At 59.4% G+C, this 20,816-nt stretch overlaps 1 protein-coding gene across 1 annotated transcript in view; it reads right to left on the bottom strand.

Annotated features, from left to right (window-relative positions):
• The window catches only part of LOC128826311 (immunoglobulin superfamily member 1-like), a 37,909-nt gene extending 17,346 nt beyond the window's left edge, over positions 1-20,563 (bottom strand). Inside the window, exons 1-10 of the mRNA XM_054009559.1 lie at positions 20,496-20,563; positions 20,351-20,386; positions 18,332-18,622; positions 16,027-16,317; positions 15,214-15,279; positions 14,319-14,384; positions 12,671-12,961; positions 11,019-11,303; positions 6,604-6,725; positions 5,915-6,014 (exon numbers count right to left, since the gene is read on the bottom strand). Coding sequence (XP_053865534.1) covers positions 5,915-6,014; positions 6,604-6,725; positions 11,019-11,303; positions 12,671-12,961; positions 14,319-14,384; positions 15,214-15,279; positions 16,027-16,317; positions 18,332-18,622; positions 20,351-20,386; positions 20,496-20,526 — 1,579 coding nt within the window. The 5' untranslated portion in view covers positions 20,527-20,563. The remainder of the gene's footprint in view (positions 1-5,914; positions 6,015-6,603; positions 6,726-11,018; positions 11,304-12,670; positions 12,962-14,318; positions 14,385-15,213; positions 15,280-16,026; positions 16,318-18,331; positions 18,623-20,350; positions 20,387-20,495) is intronic.
• Positions 20,564-20,816: the final 253 nt, after the last annotated feature.

Consider the following 20,816-nt stretch of genomic DNA (forward strand, 5'->3'; position numbering starts at 1 on the left):
CCCATGCCCTATCCAACCGTTCCCCGCCCCCTGACAGGACCCGCAGAACTCCTGATACATCCAACTCCCTCTGCTCCCTGCCTGCCTCGACTCCTCTCCACACCCCCGCCCTGACAGTCCCCCACCAGAACCCCTGACCCATCCAATCCCCCCTACTCTCTGTCCCTTGACTGCCCCCTCCAGAAACCCCCTGCCCCTTCTCCAGCCCCCTGGCCCCCTTACCCTGCTGCTCAGAACAGCATGTCGGGCCCCGCGCAGAGCTCGACACGTGGCTGCGCTCCCCAGCACAACACACAACCCGGTCCCTGCCCCCACACAGTGCTGCCGGAGCGGGCGCTGGGCAGCAGGGGAGGGGGAGCAGGGGATGGGGAGCAGGGGGAGGGGGAGCAGGGGATGGGGAGCAGGGGGAGGGGAGCAGGGGATGGGGAGCAGGGCAGCCGGCGATCCGAGAATGCAGCGGGGGAGGGGAGTAGCTCTACATTGGCCGGGCTGGACTCCGGCAGCTGATCTGAAGCTGCGGGAGAAGGGCTCTGGCTGCCGGAGCCCCATGCGAGCGGCTGAATTTCCTGCAGCCCTCCCAGCCGCGCCGCGCTCTGCATGGGGGGGAAATCCCGGACATTTGTAGCTATTTACAAATTCCCCCGGACGCTATTTTTAACCCATAAAGCCGGACATGTCCGGGAAAATCCGGACGAATGGTAACCCTAAGGTTGCAGGGCCGGCTCCAGGCACCAGCTAAGGAAACAGGTGCTTGGGGTGGCCACTACAAAGGGGCGGCACGCCGTCCGCTATTGGGGCGGCCCGTCCGGGTCTTCGGCGGGAATTCAGCGGCGGGTCCCTCAGTCCCTCTCTTCCTCTTTTAGCTGCCGCCGAAGAGGTGGAGAGGGAATGAAGGACCTGCCGCCAAACTGCTGCCGAAGAATGGAGCGGTGCGATTGAGCTGCCGCCAAAGTGCCCCCGCTTTTTTTTTCTTTCCCACCGCTTGGGGTGGCAGAAAATCTGGAGCCGGCCCCGGTAGGTTGGATGGTGACTGTAGCTCTTAGGCAGAGCCCACACCACCCGGCAGGGACACCCGCCCCCACCCTCTGTCACTCACCCCCGGGATCCGGTATCTCAGCCCCCTGATTAGCGAGCCCAGTTCAGATGAGGGGCCCCCCTCAGCACAGCCCTGCTGCCCCTCACTCCTGCAATAAGGGGAATGACATTTCACTGCCCCCTTGTCAATACTGAAGTGATTTGCAGCGTTGCCGACTCTCATGATTTTGTCGTGAGTCTCATGAGAAAAAACGGTCACTGACCTTCTCGTAACTGTTGTGCTTCGAGAGGTGTTGTTCACGTCCATTCCCATGTGGTGTCTGCACGTGCACGGGAGCTGGAAGATTTTTCCCCTAGCAACATCCATTGGGTCGACCTGGGCCCCCGCTGGAGTTGCACCTTTGTGGCATTCAATATAGAGCCCTGCCGACCTGCCACCCCCTCAGCGCCTTCTTGCCGGCTGCTCCGACAGCCGGGCAGGAGGGTGGGTTTTGGCTTTGATGAAAAGCCCAGGGAGTCCAAAAGGTCCATTGCGCTGGGGCTGCCATTGGACAGGCCACGGTGTGCTCCATTCCCAGGGAGTGGCATGCCAGGTCGGAGATCGGCGGCCTATCTTAGCAGGCTTTCCCCTTGAAGGAGCCTGGGGAACGACCGATGCCGGTGATCTGTCCCGACTGGGAGGGGAGAACAGTGCCATGAGGCGAAGCAGTTCTTGGGCCGCCAGAAACACTTCCGGTGTCGAAGGGACGTGCAGTTCCACGCGGGCAGGAGTCGGGGCGAGCGTCACCTGTGGGGAAGCACTAGTGTGGCCCGACTCAGGTCTCACAGCGGCAGACTCCTTAGGCCTAGCAGGGGGAAAATGACCCCTCTCCGGCCTCTTCTTTTGCAGTATCGGAGATTGCAAACGGGGCCTGTGTGCAGCATGTGAAGGGAAGAAGGAGCTGAGGGGGTGGCGGGTCGGCAGGGCTCTATATTGAGCACCATGAAGGCGCAACTCCAGGGGATACCCAGGCCGACCCGACGGATGCTGCTAGGAGAAAATCTCCCGACTCCCGTGCATGTGCACACACACCGGATTGGAATCGACATGAACAAGCGCTCAAGGAAGAACTGTTGTTCTCCGTAAAGCCCCAGCCCCTGGAGTCAAGCAGAGACGTGATGATTTCAGGCTTCATTCTCAAAGAGAAAGTAAGTTTCCAGCCCTCGTGGCTGTGGAGAAAGTTTCCAGGTGTGACCCCAGTGCTCCCTAATGGCTCATAAAACAGAAGGCCAATAAAAAGAACATCAAATCTCTCTTTTTTTTCACAATCTCATGATTTTAAAGCCAATCTCATGATTTTTGGTGAGTCTGATTCAGGATTTTAGAACATCTGGAGTTTGCAATACTGGATTTATAACCCAACGCCAGCCAAAATGGATCGCTTGGGCAGCACAGCTCTGTCTGCCGGATACCGAGGCAGAGTAGGTATGAATACAGTCTGGTCCCAAAGCCTTTTCCTCCCAGCTCATCATCAGCTGTCAGCAGAGAGCTCATTCAGACCTTGCTTACCCATGCAATTAAAGGATGGCATAGTAATGCATGTGCACAAGGGGGCAGAGTTAAGGCTATTTGAGAAACCTAAACTGTGGCATTTCCTGGTTCTGGAGGGTTTAACTCTGCAGTCTTCCCCAAAATCTGCCAACCTGCCCACCTGTGACGTGCACCGTGGCACCATGTGAGGAGCGGGTGCGAAGGGGAACACCTGGGTTTGCTGCCCCTTGAGCCATAGCTGAGCGGTGATGGCGGCTTTCCACTGTAACGCCTGGTTCTAAGGGGCTTTTCTCAGTGTGTGAATTAAATCCACCAGGTTCAAAAGAAAATCGCAGAAAGAGAAATTCCATCTCAGGCCCCCAACTGGTCACCAGCCAGGAGAGACCCAGGGACCTTCTAATGCCCCCGCAGAGACCCTGCCCCCGAGCTGGAGGAGACACTGTCAGTGGTTATGTGGCCAGGCCCCTAGAGAGGGATGTGACACAGGCTTTGTGTATACGCCATTGGCTAGAGGGCAGCAGAAAGCTGCGGGTCAGGAAGGTTTGACTCTGTGCCGGGCTCTGGCAGGGGAGTGGGGACTAGTGGTTAGAGCCGGGGTGCAGGTGGGGCCAGGACTCCTGGTGTAACCATTGCGGTGTCGCCCCTCTGGTGCTCGCACACGGCGCTGGGCCGGGCCGGGGCTGCATTAAAGGTGCATCAGCTGCCCGGCCGAAGAGTCCCAATGAGCCTCCTTCAATCACCCCCTTCATCCCCGGGCACCGACCCCCATGCTTACCAGCCCCCCGGGAGCCTTCGCCCATGGCCCCTGGAGCAGGAGGGAGACGAACAACAGATTCATTGTGAAGCAGGGTCATTCCCACCCTGGCCTGACCCCCCCACCTCTGCCAGGGGTAGAAGTGGCAGCCCGGGGGCACTGGGGAGCGGTGCTCCCCCCTCGCTCCTCACACCCCCCAACAATCCTGTGTCCCAAGCTCTGACCTTCTGGGGGGGGAGCCTGTCTGCCCTCAAACTCCTGTCCCACATCCCACCCCCCTCCCCTCAAGCCCCCTCCTGTAGCCCATAGGATTATTTTGGTAGCTATTATATCCTACTAATCCAGCCAGCTGGATTAATTAATATGTTTCTTTTTCTGAAATTCATCCATTTTATTCTTATATTTTATCAGTGTTAATTCTCTGGAATTTAGGATGTGTTGAGGCACATGTTTCCTACCAATAAGTTTTGCTGAAATGCAAGAAGCCTACTGGCCTGTAAGATCTGCTATATAGCAAAAAGTAGAATTAGTTATAAATATGTCAGCATAAAAGCTAGGAACCTTTGGTACAGATGAGAATGGTCCCTGAACTTAGAACCATAGAATCTCAGGGTTGGAAGGGACCTTGGGAGGTCATCTAGTCCAACCTCCTGCTCAGATCACAGGTTTATCCGACTTCTACAACCGGTTGGTAACCGCAGGGTCCACCACAACTCGAGGTCATCAAGAGAGCCTAGGTTGGCAGTTTTGGAGTGAGATACACCTCTACCCCGATATAACGCGACCCGATATAACACGAATTCGGATATAACGCGGTAAAGCAGTGCTCCGGGGGAGCAGGGCTGCGCAGCGCAGCGCACTCCGGAGGATCAAAGCAAGTTCGATATAACGCCGTTTCACCTATAATGCAGTAAGCTTTTTTGGCTCCCGAGGAAAGCGTTATATTGGGGTAGAGGTGTAATTCTTATTCATATATTTAGAAAGTAAGTGTCATAATCCACTAACCTATAAGAGAAGGGGACCCATACATTTCTTAGGGTACGGAAATAAGATGTGGGTATACTAGGTTGGGCCTGAATTACATAGCTCAGGATCCTATAAAATACCTCGTAAGAGAGTTCTTGGTTAGTTCGGTTTTTTACTCCTCTAAATTCTAAGTTCTTCTAACTCCTGACGCTTCGGTTTCTTGGGGTGCTTTTTATCTCACCTCTAGTCTATCTTCTATCAGCTCAGCTTGTGCAGTACAGTAACTGCTCAACATTCCTAACCATTAGGGAAGCCAGCACCATCGCGTTATCGGGCATGTCAGGAGTGAGGCTGGTCCTTCACCTCCCATCACCGGGCGCTCAAGGAAGGGTGTGAGAGTGTTAGGTTAAGATACTTATAATAGAAATGTTACCAGCAGGAGTTTGGAATTCTTTTACTGTTTTGCAGTTATAAGTTTCATTGCATTCCTTGTTTTTATGTTAATGGCAATAAAGATTTTATCAATTTGGTATTGTCCTCAGTGTATGCGTTCTTGCGAAGCACCCCGAGAGTCCTCTCCCGATATAGAACTCTTTGGGTTCTTGAACTCTCTAGTCTGAATTGGACAAGAACCTATAAATCTTCTGGTCGGATGCGATCAGTGGTGAGCCATAAAAACTAACCCATCAAATTCAGGTCAACACTCCGTACACCCCAACCTACTTCCTTCAAACTCCCAGCTCCCCCGAAACACCCACCGTGGGGCGGCCCACAAGCGCCAGCAGCTAAATCACTCTGCGCCCTGTTGTGTTCAAGGAAACGCAATAAAGGGCCCAAGGTGCGAACACGCCCCAGCTCCTGCCCCACACTGAACAGGGTTAAACATGGGCTGGGGGCGGGTTCCAGAGCCCGTAGCCTGCTCAGCCCCACGGCAAACCCCCCATTGACCCCTGGGACCGGCTGTTACAGACACAGCAGAGCAGGAACCAGGGGAGCCGTGGCAGGCGCCGTGTGAAATGAGGGGTTTGTTCCAGCCCCGGCCCCGTTCGCTGGAGTGAGTCTCTAGCTGGAAAATCCCCTGGGTTTGGGCATCTCCCCGCTGGCCCCGGAGACGCTAGCGACTGTCCTGGGGGGGCAGAGAAGCCAGCGGAGCTGGGCTGGAGCCGGTGTCACTGCGGCTGCTGTTAAAGTCTGACCCCATTTCCTCCCATTTAGGGGTTCAGCCAGGGGAGGGGCGATGGCATTGGGGTCCCTCTCTCTGACCGCTCTGCTCAGGACGTCTCCACGGAGCAGGGTCTGGACAGCCCGGACGGTCCCGGAGACAGGGGGTGGCAGCTACAACGGTGAAGCGAGTCTCTTTCTTTAAGGCCCCAAAGGGTGGTGGGCGGCACAGCCCATCCCCGCAATATTTTATCCACCAATGAGGCCTTGTTTCCAACACCCCAATTGTGGGTCAGGGATTTCGGCTCCCCCAATTCTCCCATGTCCCAGGCGGGCCCCAGCCTGGCCCATAGGTTCTGTCCAGCGGCCATTCGGGTTGGACTAATCCCGTCTTTCTGTCTCGCCAACTTCCCCCCCAACGTTCATTCGTCCAGATTCTCGTGTGGCTGCCTGAACTTCTCACTCACCTTCATCGGCTGAACCCACCACGAGGGGCCATTCGGAGGCTCCGGTATCACAACCGCCCCCTGGGGTGGGGAGATTTGGGGGGCAGGGGAGAAGGAAGCTCTGGGGGTTTGTACAATAGAAATACAGGGTGGGGAGAAAGGGGCAGAGAAAAGGGGCTGGGGGACCCCGCTGCAGAGAGAGGAGGGGGACAGACACCTGGGGGGCAGCAAGTGCCATTTTCCAGTGTCAGGGTCAGACGTAGCCTCCCCGCTCCCCACTGACAGCCCCAGGCAGAGACCAGCCCATTAGGGCCAGGAAGTGGGACCCCAACGCCATCCAGGGGCTGCTCCGTGGGGAGCCCGACACGCCCAGCGCTGGGGCAGCTCCTCTAGCTGTTACCGCAGGGGCTGGTGCTCGCGGGGCCAGAAGTCAGGGGGTCAATCCTGGGGTGCAGCAGTTGGGTCGGGAGCAGTCTGGGGAGTGGGATTTTTGAGGCAGGGGTGTTTGGGGGCAGGGGAGTTTGTGCTGGTGTCTCAGTCCCCCAAGAGGAAGCGGTTCCTCCCCTGGGGAGATTCTCTTCTCTGTATAGCCAGATCCAGGCTCCTGGGGATGCAGAGAGATGATGGGTTAGAGGGGCCCGTATCGCCCTGGGTCCCGCACCTGCGGGGAGCAAGGGGCACAAAAGGGGGGGGTCACTCACCTAGGGCACCTCCCTCGGGCGGCTGTAATAGGCCTTGGCCAGGATCGGCCCCAGGACGAGCAGGACCGCGGCGACCAGCACCAGGCGAGCGATGTTGGCATTGGTGAAATCCGGGCGCCCCGGGAGGGCTGCTGCGGGGGGAAGGGGAGAGTCACTTGGCAGCTTGGATGAGGAAATCGACAGCTAGCGCTGCCCTGGGAGTGGAACCCCCAACCCCCGCCATTCGGCAGGTCTGGCCCAGCCCCTCTCTGGGGCCTCCCTGGGGCTGGACCCCTCAGGGGAGGCTGCGTCCTGCTGCCCTGGGGGCTGAGCCTCAGTTTCCCCAGAGAACAGGGCACCTGGGCAGTTGAACTGCCCCCTGAGCCACCCGGCCCCCCTGTAGTCCCCTCTGTCCACCCCCACAGGTACCTCTGCCCCGCCCTGTCTGCTGTGCAGTGAGTCCATCCCCGGGGTATCTCGGCTGCTGCCAAACACAGCCAGGCAGAGCGCGCGGGGGAGGCTGGGACATCACCCACTGCCCCCCACGTCCCAATGGAGCCCAGGGCCCAGCCAGATGCAGCAGAACATCTATTGGGGGGTGGGTCGGGGATCCCCTGAGAACCCAGTGGGGGGAGGGCAAGGAGAGGGAATTCTGGGTAATGTACACCCCAATTGCCAAGGAGATGTCATGGGGTGTAGGGAAGGGGGTTATAGCCCCAGCCCCCCTCTGCCCAGCAGGGCCCAGTGCCCCAGATCCTGCCCCGACCCTGGGATCCTCAACAGCTTCCTGGCAGCAACCTACAGGGAAGGAGGCTTTGGGGGAGCTGGGGGCCTAGCAGTGGGGGAGGGGCAGTGGGGCTGTCTCTCCATCCCCCCATGTCAATGACCTGTGGTATCTGGGCCCCACCCACCAGATTCACTGCCCCCGTCCCAGCCCCTGGGCACCGCGAGCCTGTTCCCAGAGCTAGTACGATGGTGATTCCCACCCCCAGCACCGGTACCTGGCCCCGCGCTGCCTGGTCGAGTGGGAGTCGGCGCCGCTCCAGGCTGGGTCGGGTCGGTTCCCCCTGCAGGAATAGAACCAGCATCTGTCAGGGCGGGGGGAGGGGATGAAACAGCGACTCATTGATCACCCCACCCCCGACATCAGCATCAATCGTCACTGTCAGTCCCGGGAAGGGGGAGGAGGATTTTAGTGGCTGGGGAGTGGGGACCCTCCCTTCCCTCGCTGTATCAAACCAGGAGGCGCAAATTCCAACAGCCCAGATTTGCTCTGAGATCACCAGTGGGGGTTGGGAACCACATGGGATCCATCATTTCGGGTCCAGTTTTCATGTAGACATGAGCTTAATCCATCTTTCTATCCCTCACCAGACGTGCTCCCATCTGTCCACCACCCTACATCCCCATAGACCCACATTCCCACGGACACGTGGCTGTCTGTTTCCACTAGGGCTGCTGACTTTCTAGTCACACAAAACCAAACACCCCTTCGCCGCCCCTTCTCTGAGGCTCCGCCCCCTGCTCACTCAATCCCCGCTCCCCCCATTGTTCGCTCTTCCCCACCCTCACTCACTTTCACTAGGCTGGGGGAGGAGGCTGTAGTGTGGGAAGGGGTCAGGGTTGTGGACTGGGGGTGCAGACTCTGGGGTGGGGCTGGGGATGAGGAGTTTGGGGTGTGGGAGGGGGCTCTGGGCCTGGGCCGAGGGGTTCAGAATGCAGGACAGGGTGCAGGCTCTGGCTGGGGGTGCAGGCTCTGGGATGGGGCCGGGGATGCGGGGGTTTGGGGTGGAGGAAGTGGCTCTGGGCTGGGGTGAATCCAATTTTCGGCCCCCCACTACAGAAAGGATGTGGACAAATTGGAGAGAGCCCAGCATAGGGCAACAAAAATGATCAGGGGTTTGGGGCACATGACTTATGAGGAGAGGCTGAGGGGACTGGGATTGTTTAGTCTGCAGAAGAGAAGAGTGAGGGGGGATCTGATAGCTGCTTTCAACTACCTGAAGGGGGGTTCCAAAGAGGATGGAGCTCGGCTGTTCTCAGTGGGGGCAGATGACAGAACAAGGAGTAATGGTCTCAAGTTGCAGTGGGGGAGTTCCAGTTTGGATATTAGGAAACACTATTTCACTAGGAGGGTGGTGAAGCACTGGAATGGGTTCCCTAGGGAGGTGGTAGAATCTCCATCCATAGAGGTTTTTAAGGCCCGGCTTGACAAAGCCCTGGCTGGGATGATTTAGTTGGGGTTGGTCCTGCTTTGAGCAGAGGGTTGGACTAGAACCTCCTGAGGTCTCTTCCAACCCTCATCTTCTATGATTCTATGAAGGGGTTCGGGTCCCGGCAGCGCTTACCGGGGCTCAAGAAAGCGGCCACCCAGTCCCCATGGCAGCTCTGTGGGGTGCGCGTTGCCTTTGCGCCCGCAGGCTCCACTCCCCCCAGCTCCCATTGGTCACAGATCCTGGCCCATGGGAGCTGCAGAGCCGGCACTGGGGCGGGCGCAGCGTGTGGAGCTTCGCTGGCCACCCCAGCGCCTGGGGGCCGCAGGGACCCGGCAGTCACTTCCAGGGACTGCGCAGAGCTAGGGTAAGGGGGGAACCTGCCTTCACCCTGGGCCCCCGCTGTGCCGCGGACCTGACTTTTAACGGCCTGGTCGGCAGGGCCTACTGGAGCTGCCAGGGTCCTTTTCGACCAGGCGTTCCGGTTGAAAACCGGACACCTGGCAACCCTTGATTCCTGGGAGCTACAACCCAAACTGCCTAAAATCCAGAGAACCCCTCTGTACCCATCTGTCTACGTAATGGGGTCTCCCAGTCTGGGAGCCAGGACTCCTGGGTTCTATCCCTAGCCCCAGTTTAGATCGGGAGGGGGCTGGGAGTCAGAGGTGCTGGGTGCTGCACAGACACAGACAAAAGGTGAAGAAGGATGATTATCCCCCATTCTTGCAAGAGGAAATGGGGGCACAGGCAGATTTAGTGACACCCCAAGGTCGCTTGGGGGCAGGGATCCCCCCTCCCTCATCCCCCTAGCTCCAGTGGCTCGGGAACCCCCGAGTGACTCCATCCTCGCTCCCTGGCCAGGCGTTCCCTTTGCTTGGCCCAGGGCTCAGGGCACAACCTGGCTCTGAGGGTGCCATTGGTCCAGAGACATATAAACCCCTCCCCGTGTGTCTCTAACCTGCCCTTAGTGCCCAGCCCCAGGGACAGGGCCAGGGGTAACAGACACCTCACTGCATCCACAGTCTGTTACTCCTGGGGAAATTCTGCGCATTTGCGGACACGTTAGGGTTGCCAATGTTGGTCGCATGTATTCCTGGAGATTTTATCACATGACATAATATTTAATTAAAGATTAATCTTTAATTCCTGAAACTCTAGGCCAATCCTGGAGGGTTGGCAACCCTAGGACATGCATAATTTTTTTTTCTCCACAGAAAATACATTCTGCCCAAGAAGTGCTGCAGTTCTGCCCTTTGACCACCAGAGGCTGCTGTGGCACCAGAGCACCCAGCAGCATGAACAAAGCCCGCTGTTCTGATGCCACAGCGGCCCCTGGTGGGCAAAAGGCAGAACTGCAGCACTTCTGGGGCAGAATGTATTTTCGGGGGGAGGGGGGAAATTCTCTGCCTGCCCAGTGTTGCAGAATTCCCCCAGGAGTAGAAGTTCATCACAGCACCTGCCCACAGAGTGGGGCACCCAGGGCTGCTGGGGGGTCACAGACTGGGGCTCAGCATTGAGTCTGGGGACAGGGGAGGGGGCCTGGAGGAACACATGGGGATGGGGGTTGCGGGGACAGGGGCTGATGTGTCTGACTGAATGGGAGAGGCTTGGGGTCAGCCAGGGTCTGCATGGGGGAGGCTTCCCAGCTCCCTAATAACACCCCCCAAAAAAAAACCCTTCTCCCGCCCACACCCAACACCTTCCAGGTTCACTCCTAGACTCCTTCCCTCTCCCTCAGCTCCTCCATTACCCCTGACTCCCCCAAGCGTTTGCACTGCTTCTGACAGGAGCAGGAAATACAGCATTTTGCAGAATTTAAAACTTTTTGGTGCAGAATTCCCTCAGGAGTATACAGATGTCCAGGCTGGTGGGAAGGGAATTCAGTATTGGGATGGTGCCAGCTGGGCAGCCCCTGGGCCCCGAATCCTCTGTGCATCATCAGAGTGGGGGCAGCCTGGGTGAGCATCCCTCTGTGAAAGGACCCCTGCTCTTCAGCTTCCCCTGGGGGCAGAGATCCCCCCTCCCTAATCTCCAAATCTCCAGCGGCTGTTACTCTCCTTTGGCTGGAGAACCCCCAGTGACTCCATCCCCACTCCCCGGAACGGCATCCCCTCTACTGGGCCCAGGGCTCAGGGCAGAGCCTGGCTCTGAGGGTGCCATTGGTCCAGAGACTCCTTGTGGGTCTGGCTGGGGGTGGGGCTGGGAATGGGGATGCCAAGTCGGACCTCTCACCTGCTACAACAATCCGCACGGAATCACTGGGATATGACCAGTTGGGTGGCTCCGATCTGGAGCGAGATCGGCAGCTGTAGATCCCTCCGTCTTCCTGTCTGGCGCTGGGGATGGTGAATTCACCCCCATCACCATCAGCATCCACCTCCTGGATTCGGATTCCACCTTTACACAGAAATAACCTCCTGGCCTCGCACCAGCACTGACAGCGGATGGTGATGGTGCGCCCCGGGGCAATCACCCCGCTGGGGCTGACGGAGATGGAGGGTCCGGGCGGAGGGAGCTCTGCATTCACACGCAAACAGGAGTGAGATGGAGACATATAAACCCCTCCCCGTGTGTCTCTAACCTGCCCTTAGCACCCAGCCCCAGGGACAGCGCCAGGGCTAACAGACACCTCACTGCATCCACCGTCTGTTACTCCTGGGGCAATTCTGTGCATTTGCGGACACGCTAGGGTTGCCAATGTTGGTCGCATGTATTCCTGGAGATTTTATCACATGACATAATCTTTAATTAAAGATTAATCTTTAATTCCTGAAACTCTAGGCCAATCCTGGAGGGTTGGCAACCTTAGGACGTGCATAATTTGTTTTTTCCCCACAGAAAATACATTCTGCCCCAGAAGTGCTGCAGTTCTGCCCTTTGACCACCAGAGGCTGCTGTGGCACCAGAGCAGCGAGCAGGATGAACACAGCCCGCTGTTCTGATGCCACAGCGGCCCCTGGTGGGCAAAAGGCAGAACTGCAGCACTTCTGGGGCAGAATGTATTTTCGGGGGGAGGGGGGGAATTCTCTGCCTGCCCAGTGTTGCAGAATTCCCCCAGGAGTAGAAGTTCATCACAGCACCTGCCCACAGAGTGGGGCATCCAGGGCTGCTGGGGGGTTACAGAGTGGGGCTCAGCGTTGAGTCTGAGGATGGGGCCTGCAAAGACCATAGGGATGGGGGAGGAGGCTGCAGAGACCCATGGGGATGGGGGAGGGGGTCTGCAGGGACATATGGCTGGGGATGGGGGTTGCGGGGACAGGGGCTGATGTGCCTGACTGAATGGGAGAGGCTTAGGGTCAGCCAGGGTCTGCATGGAGGAGGCTTCCCAGCTCCCTAATAACACAACACCCCCCCCCAAAAAAAACCTTCTCCTGTCCACACCTTTCAGGTTCACTCCTAGACTCCTTCCCTCTCCCTCAGCTCCTCCATTACCCCTGACTCCCCCAAACCTTTGCCCTGCTTCTGACAGGAGCAGGAAATACAGCATTTTGCAGAATTCCCTCAGGAGTATACAGATGTCCAGGCTGGTGGGAAGTGAATTCAGTATTGGGATGGTGCCGGCTGGGCAGCCCCTGGGCCCCGACTCCTCTGTGCATCATCAGAGTGGGGGCAGCCTGGGGGAGCATCCCTCTGTGAAAGGACCCCTGCTCGTCAGCTTCCCCTGGGGGCAGAGATCCCCCCTCCCTCAGCTCCAAATCTCCAGCGGCTGTTACTCTCCTTTGGCTGGAGAACCCCCAGTGACTCCATCCCCACTCCCCGGAACAGCATTCCCTCTACTGGGCCCATGGCAGAACCTGGCTCTGAGCGTCCCACCAGGGTAAGACCCCCTGACAGTCCAGCTGGGTGTGCGGCTGGGAGTGGGTACATGGAGCTGGGCCCCTCACCTGCTACTACGAGCTCCACGGCGTCACTGGGCTCTGACCAGATGGGCGGGTCCGATGTGGTGCTATATTGGCAGCTGTAGTTCCCGGCGTCTCTCCGGCTCACACTGTGGATGGGAAACTCAGCCATGTCCCCCGCGGGGTCCGTCACATGCCGTGCGTCTGGGTCTCCAGCTTTACTCAGAATGAACCTTGCTCCCGGACACCGACACTCACACCGGATGGTCACGGCTCCCCCCGGGGCGACCCGCCCACTGGGGCGCAGGGAGATGTTGGGTTTGGGGTAGCTGGGCTCTGCAGGCAGGAGGAGACAGGCCGTGAGTCACAGACCCCGGCACGGTCACTGCACCCTGTCCCCACAGCCTGGCCCCAGTGACGCGGCCGATAGAGGGGCCTGCAGGGAGAGAGTCTCCTGGATGCTTTTCTCCTGAATGCAAGACCGAGAGAGCTGGGCTAGCGACACAAGAGCAGGGCAACCGCACAGATCCATCTGCAAGGAGCCCGTGGAGGGGTGGCTGGGGCAGGGCAAGGAGAGGCCGAGGGGACCTAGAGGCCAATTGCGTTTTATCTCCATCAGCTGGGGAAGGAGAAATCAGTTCAGTGGGGAATAATCACAAGTGAATCAGAGTTCGCTGGTGTGATAAATGAAGCGGGGGTGAGTAGCTCCCTTTTATGGACACACAGCCAGCCAGGTAGCTATAAAATACCTCTTAGTAGCTGTTCTCTACTTGCTTTATCTGTAAAGGGTTAAAAAGTCTCATTGCATGCATAGGTAACAGGAAGTGAGTGGACACCTGGCCAAAAGAGCCAATAGGAAGGCTAGAGCTTTTTAAAACAGAGAAAAAACTTCCCCTTTGTCTGTCTGCGGTTGTTCTCCAGAGAGAGGGGGAAAGGCAGCAACTCTGCTGTAAGAAGCTTTGGGCCAGATATGAAAAATCATCTGAATCATACCTAGAAACTAGGCCTTTGAAACCCCCAGATATGTAAGTAGATCAGGAAATGTCTAGGAAGACGCTATTTGGTTTCTCTCTTTTTATATCTTTATGGCATGTGGATTCCTCTGGGCTAACCCCAAATGCTTTTGTTTTTGCTTGTAACCTTTAAGATGGACCTCAAGAAAGCTATTCTGGGTGCTTAATCCTTGGAATTACTCTTTTAAAATCTAGCAATAACCTGAGTTCCCAGATGTATTTTCTTTCTTTTTAAATACAATTTACCATTTTTAAGAACAGGATTGGATTTTTGTGTCCTAAGAGGTAGAGCATGTTGTTTAATTAGCTGGTGGCAACATCTGATTTCCTTTGTTTTTCTTTCTCAGCTCAACCCCCAGACGGGGGGTGAAAGGGCTTGAGGGTACCCCACAGGGAGGAATTCCCAAGTGCGCCTTCCTGGGTTCTCAAAGGGTTGTTGTTGTTTTTTCACTTGGGTGGTGGCAGCATCTACCCATCCAAGGTCAGAGAGAAGCTGTGACCTTGGGAGTTGAATACCAGCCTGGAGTGGCCAGTGTTAATTTTTAGAATCCTTGAGGGCCCCACCTTCTGCACTCAAAGTCACTGCCCCTGAGAACAGGCTCCACCCCTCCCCCAGAGCAACCACTGGGGGAAACTGCCCCATAATCTGTGACTCAATAGATTCCCCCCGGCACTGGTACCTGGTCCCGCGCTGCCCGGGTGGGTGGGATTCGGCACCGCTCCAGCCTGAGTCGGGTCGGTTCCCCCTGCAGGAATAGAACCAGCATCCATTGGGGTGGGGGAAAGGGTTGAAATGGTGACTCAGCAATCGTCCCACCCCCACCCCGCAATTCAGCATCGATTGTCAGGGTCATTCTGGGTAGGGGGATGGAGATTTTTGTGGCTGGGGCCAGGGCCGTCTGGGCAGCCCCTGGGCCCCGACTCCTCTGTGCATCCCCAGAGCAGGGGGAGCCTCGGGGAGCATCCCCTGGCAAAACTCCCCTGCTCTGCAGCTCCCCCTGAAGGCAGGGGTCCCCCCTCCCTCAGCCTTGACTCTCCAGTGGCTGCTTCCCGGCCGGATGTCCCCAACTCTGGGCCCGGGGCTCAGGGCAGAGCCTGGCTGTAAGCGTCCCATAAAGTCTGAGCCCCCGAGGGTCTGGCTGGGGGTGGGGCTGGGAGTGGGGACGCCGAGCCGAGCCCCTCACCTGCTACCACCAGCTGCACGGGGTCGCTGGGCTGCGAGGAGACGAAGGGCTGTGATCGGGGCCGGTAGCTGCAGCTGTAGTTGCCTCCGTGCTGCCGGCCCACGGTGGGGATACGGAACTCGGCCCCGTCCCCAGCAGGGTCCATGTGTCGCTGCAGGTCGCCCCCCCCCATGGCCATTTATGGGCCCAGCTGCCCCAAGAGGAAGCCTCTGGCTGTCCCGTTAGCAGCGGGTTTGTGTCTGAGGCAGAGGCTTCGCTCCCCTCCCAAATCTGTCAGCGGGGGGGAGTCACTGCCCCTGAGAACAGCCTCCATCCCTCCCCCTGGGCAACCTCTGAGGAGAAACTGCCCCATAATCTGTAACTCAATAGATTTCCCCCCACCCCCCGGTACCTGGTCCTGGGCTGCTCGGGTGTGTGGGAGCCGGCGCCTCTCCAGGCTGGGACGGGTCGGTTCCCCCTGCGGGAATAGAACCAGTGTTCATCGGGGTAGGGGCTGAAACAATGACTCAGCAATCGCCCCACCCCCCCACCCCATGACTCAGCATTGATCGTCGCTGTCATTCCAGGGGGGGATTTTCGTGGCTGGGGGCCAGTGCTGGCTCAGCGGCCCCTGGGCCCTGACTCCTCCGTGAGTCGCCAGAGCTGGGGCAGCCAAGGGAGCCTCCCCCTGGGGGCAGGGCCGTGTTCCCCTCTCATTTGTTACATCCATGTGTGGAATGAATTTTGTTATGTGCACAGAGAGGTGACGTGTGACGGGGGTGGGGCCGAGGGGTTCAGAGTGTGGGAGGGGGCTCAATGCTGAGGGAGGGGGTTGTGGGGTGGGTGGGTGAGGGCTCCATCTGGGGGTGCGGGCTCTGGGGCGGGGCAGGAGATGAGGGGTTTCGGGTGCAGGCTGCCTCAGGGCTGCGGCGGGGAGAGAGGACTCCCCCCAGCCCTCTCTCGCTGCTGCAGCCCGGGGCTGGGGGAGAGGTGCCTCTGCCTGGCTGTGGCAGCTTAGAGGGAACTTAAGGGCAGGGATCTCCCCTCCCTTGGTCCCAAATCTGCAGAGGCTGCTGCTCCCCCTGGCTGGGGAACCCCCCCAGTGACTCTGTCCCCTCTCCCCGGCCGGGCGTCCCCTCTGCTGGGACCAGGGCTCAGGGCAGAGCCCCTCAGAGTCCGGCTGGATGTGGGGCTGGGAGCAGGGATGCCAAGCTGGGACTCTCACCTGCTACCACCAGCTGCAAGGGGTCACTGGGCTGCGAGGAGACGAAGGGCTCTGATCGGGGCCGGTAGCTGCAGCTGTAGCTCCCTCCGTGCTGCCGGCCCACGGTGGGGATGAGGAACTCGGCCCCGTCCCCAGCAGGGTCCATCTGTCGCTGCAAGTTCAGGTCTCCAGCCTTGTGCAGGAAGAACCTCACGTCCCGGCGCTGCCCCTGACACCGGATGGTGGCGTCTGCCCCTGGGGCGGTGACCGAAGTGAAGCTCAGCGAGATGGAGGGTCTGGGTAAGCTGGGATCTGCGCACAGGAGACAGGCTGAGAGAGCCAGACCCGGTCACCCACCCAGCCCCGGCCTCCCTGGCCTACCCCAGTCCTGGGCACATCCAGGGGCCCCCAGGCAGAGATTCTCTCCCACATCCCAGTTTTCCCCCACCCAGAATCCCGGCCCTGCGAGCTGGGCTCCCAGCCCCACAGACACCGAGCCGCGGCTCCCTAGTTCTTGGGATCCTCATATGCCGTGTGTGGCCCCTGCCTCATTCACTGCGTCCGGCCTGCCCTGGACACAGAGTGACTGAGCTGTTCTCTGGGGCAGCACACGGCCGGAGAGCAGCAGCTGAGCTGACCCTGAGCAAGGCAGGGGCGATGCTGGGGGCGGAGGGCAGCACCGGGAGGGGTCGGCAGGTGTAGCGCAGTCTCCGGTGGCTGACGGCGCCTGCCCACAATCGGTGGGTTTAGGCTGCAATCTGGGGAGCTCCTGGATTCCCCGCGGCCGCTGAGCTCTCACGTAGCAGCGTCCATGAGCAGCGCTTTCCCCCAGCTGCGCTGGGCTAGGAGACGCCGTCCCATCCTGGCAGCAATGATCTGCCCTTGGGTCACGCTGCCAGCACCCATTGGCCGGACCGCGCTGTGATAGAGCTGGGCAGGAAGCCATCAGCGCTTCGCAGACTCCACCTGGCACAGACGCTGCAGCGCAGCTCCTCCCCAGCACAGGCTGCCGCGAGGGCACCACGCCCAGCCCCCGCTCCCTGCATCAGCTTCCCGCAGACAGAGTCAAGTCCGAGGTCTCTGTCCTGATCTCCGAGGTGCCCGAGGACTGAGGCCAGCGTATTCCCGGCTCTGGCTGCAGGGTGCTGCGAGTGCCAGGTGTGTGGACAAGCTCGCGGACAAGCCGCCCAGGGCACCAGGTGCACACACAAGCAGCTAGTCCTGCCCGGCCATGGCTCCATTGCTATTTTCAGCTCCATCAGAGCTAGCCCGGGTGCCGCACGCCAGCCCCCAGCTCCAGGGCAGACACCCGACAACAGCCCACAGCTCTGGGGTGACCCCGGGGTGACGGCTCCCTGCCTCCGGCCGGGCCACAATCAGGGTCAGGCTCGTCTGGGCAGGGGACAGAACTTCCTCCGGGGCCGGGCCCAGGCTGCAGAACGAGCTCCCCCAGTAGCCAATGGCCCCGCAAACCTCCTCACCTCCGGCTCCAAGGCCAGGCGCCCTCCCCTGGCCGGCCTGCTCCGTTATCGACCCGGGGCAGCACAGCCATTGACCCCCCAAACCGCCCCAGACCAGACCCTCCGCGGTGGGCACAGACCTCTCCCGGGGAGAGGACGAGTGAGAACGACCCGCCCGTGACAGACGGGGCCACGTCGCTTAATGCTCGACTGGCAGGCGCCCGACACCGCGGTGACCAGGGCAGCGTCAGACCATGTGCAGGGTAGAAGGCTGCTCCCCCCTGGCTGGGACCCCCCCAGTGACTCTGTGAGGGAGCAGGGCAGATTTGACCTGGGAATGTTGCAGGGGGGTTGCAGTGAGGAGGGGGGACTTCCCTTGAAGGAAGCTACCTGAGCTGTAACCTGAGCCAGGAACGGGGGTGGGGAGAATTAACACCTTCTGCCCGGGAGACTGAACAAAGGAGAGGAGCAGCGGGAGGAGTTGTGAGTTTAGTTTTCGGTTGGGGCTGGGTGGTGCAACGCAGGGAACCCCAAGCTGGGGTCTAAGCTCTCTGAACCTCCCAGAGGGACCTAATTGAGGGGGTCTGGTCGTACCTACACGCTCTGCTTGAGACTGTGTTCCTGTCCTTAAATAAACCTTCTGCTTTACTGGCTGGCTGAGAGTCGCAGTGAATCTCGGGAAGAGGGGTGCAGGGCCCTAACTCCCCCACAATCCGCAACAGACTCCGTCCCCGCTGCCCGGCCGGGCGTCCCCTCTGCTGGGCCCAGGGCTCAGGGCAGAGCCTGGCTCTGAGTGGCCCATCAGTGCGAGCCCCCCGGGGATCTAGCTGGGTGTGGGGCAGGAGATGCTGGGCTGGGCCCCTCACCTGCTACAATGATCTGCACAGGGTCGCTGGGCTCCGAGGAGGCAGCTCGTACTGTTCTGTTGCTATAACGACAGGTGTAGCTGCCACCGTGTTCCCGTCTGGCGCTGGTGATGGGAAATTCAGCCTCAGAGCCAGCAGGGTCTGTGTAAGTCAGATAGTTCCCATCTCCAGCCTTGTAGAGGTGGAACCTCAGGCCCAGGCGCTGATGCCAACACCGGATGGTGACATTTCCCCCCATGGGGATCACCCCACCGGGGCTGACGGAGATGGAGGGTTTGGGGTAGGACCCCTCTGGATGCACAAACAAACAGGCAGTAAGTGGGGGTGACACAAACCGCGTCCGGGGTGAGACACAGGAAGCAGAAAGGTAGGGTTACCATATTCAAACATTTAAAAAAGAGGACACTCCACGGGGCCCCGCCCCCCCCCAACTCCGCCCCTTCCCCGCCCCCATTCCAACCCTTTCCCCAAAGTCCCTGCCCCAACTCTGTCCCCTCCTCCGAGCACCCTGCATTCCCCCTCCCGCTCTGATCTTGGTTGAAGGTTGCTAAGTGCTTCCCTGCTCCCCACTCGCCCTGCAGCCCCTGCACACACCCCCGCTCCTGCAGCCTCTGCACCCCCCCGCCTGCCCTGCCCCTGCACCCCCCTGCCCCTGCAGCCTCTATGCCCCTGCCTGCCCTGCTCCTCCTCGCCCTGCAGTCTCTGTGCCCCCTGCGCCCCCCTGCCCCTGCAGCCTCTATGCCCCTGCCTGCCCTGCTCCTCCTCGCCCTGCAACCTCTGCACCCCCGCGCCTGCCCCGCCCCAGGCCGAGGGAGAGCTGCGAGCGCCACGTGCAGCCAAACACTGTTCTGCGCTGCTCTGCGGGAGAGGAGGGAGCGGGGGAGGGGGAGGGACTCTGGCTGCTAGAGGCCCCAGTGGCTGCGAGCGGCTTTCAATCAGGCCCAGCCGTCCAATCAGCCGCGCCGCACTCTGCATGAGGGGAAGGGGGAAATCCCGGACATTTCTACCTTATTAGAAATCCCCCCCGGATGGCCATTTAAAGCTGAAAAAGCCGGACATGTCCGGGGAAACCCGGACGGATGGTAACCCTAAGAAAGGAGATTGCCAGTCTCTGATTCCTTTAGTTCTCCAGGGTGAATTCAGCCCTGCCCCTGCTGCAGTCAGGGGTGACTCCGGATTGACCCCAGGGGGCTGAGATCAGAACCCGGCCCGGCCCGCACTGCAGTCAGGGGTGACTCCAGATTGACCCCGGGGACTGAGATCAGAATCACCCGCTTCTGTTTTTCTAATGTTGTAGCCGAGCTGCAGCTCTGCTGGAGTTGGGCTGAACGTGGATTATTCTTTAAAATAGTCTAAAAACCACATTTACCCCAATTGTCCGGCAATGTGCTGTATGCACAGGATGCACAGGTTTGAGTGCAGGTGAATTCTCCCTGTGTGGTGCTGTGACAGAAAACCGCTTCGCCAGCCCTCTGTCACGCCAGCTGCAATTCGGGGAGGTGAACTGGAGCTGGGGAGATGACCTGGCCCTGACTGGGAAAGCTGGAACGGCTGCTGCCCCATCAGGCTGGGCCTGGATAAAAACCCCCGGGGAAGGAAACTAGGGGGAGCTGGACAGGCTGTGAGCCGCACTAGAGGAAAGGCCGTGAGGGGAAGCAGGGAGAGATAGCAGGCCCTCTCTCTCCTGCTGGTGGCCTGTAAGAAGGGGACTATGTGTATGGTGGAAAGGTGGTGGGAACCCAACCTGTAAAGAAAAGCACCAAGGGAGCACTGCACCAAGGTCTCTGTGTGACTTTCTCAGCCCAGTGGGGACAGGAGCCAGGAGGGCCCTGCAGGGACCCTGTTACAGGTGCCCATCCCTGTAATGAGTGCGGCGAGGTCTCAGTCCCCACCTCTGCGTGTGGAAGGAGGCAGAGGTCTGACAGAATCATCCCTTTGGGGGATCTGTGCCACCCACCCACCTCCCTCGTCCTTAATGTGGAAATTCCCCCAGCTGCCCCATTCCCCACAGATACTCACCTCCCGACACCCCGCTCCGCCTGGCCAGCCAGCAGCCTGGAAAGGAGACGGGTCATTAGAGATCAAATCCCAGAGTGACTGGATCCTACACCCTGGTCTCAGATCCCCCCCATGGGCACACACCCTGGCTGTCTCCGATACTCACCAAGGAGGAGGACGATGAGAGCAGACGCCATGACAGGGCAGTGGGGGCCCCTCAGCGCTGCCACTAACACCCCAGTGCTGAGCTCCACCGAGTCTGAGGCCCGAGTGTGAGCGGAATGAGGAACTGTGCCGGGGGCTGCAGCCCCAGGAAGCCCCTGATGCGCTCGGCCCCTTTCTTCCCATCAGATGGTTTCTCTGCAAGCTCCAGCCCAAATGTACCGTGGTCAGAGCAAAACCAGCTCCCTGCCACGCCCAGCAAACCACTTCCCCTCCTGCAGCTGCTTGGTCCCCTCCACCCCCCCACCATCACGTCCCAGCCCCA

This window comes from Malaclemys terrapin, chromosome 20, assembly GCF_027887155.1.
Source record: "Malaclemys terrapin pileata isolate rMalTer1 chromosome 20, rMalTer1.hap1, whole genome shotgun sequence".
Classification (NCBI taxonomy): Eukaryota; Metazoa; Chordata; order Testudines; family Emydidae; genus Malaclemys; species Malaclemys terrapin.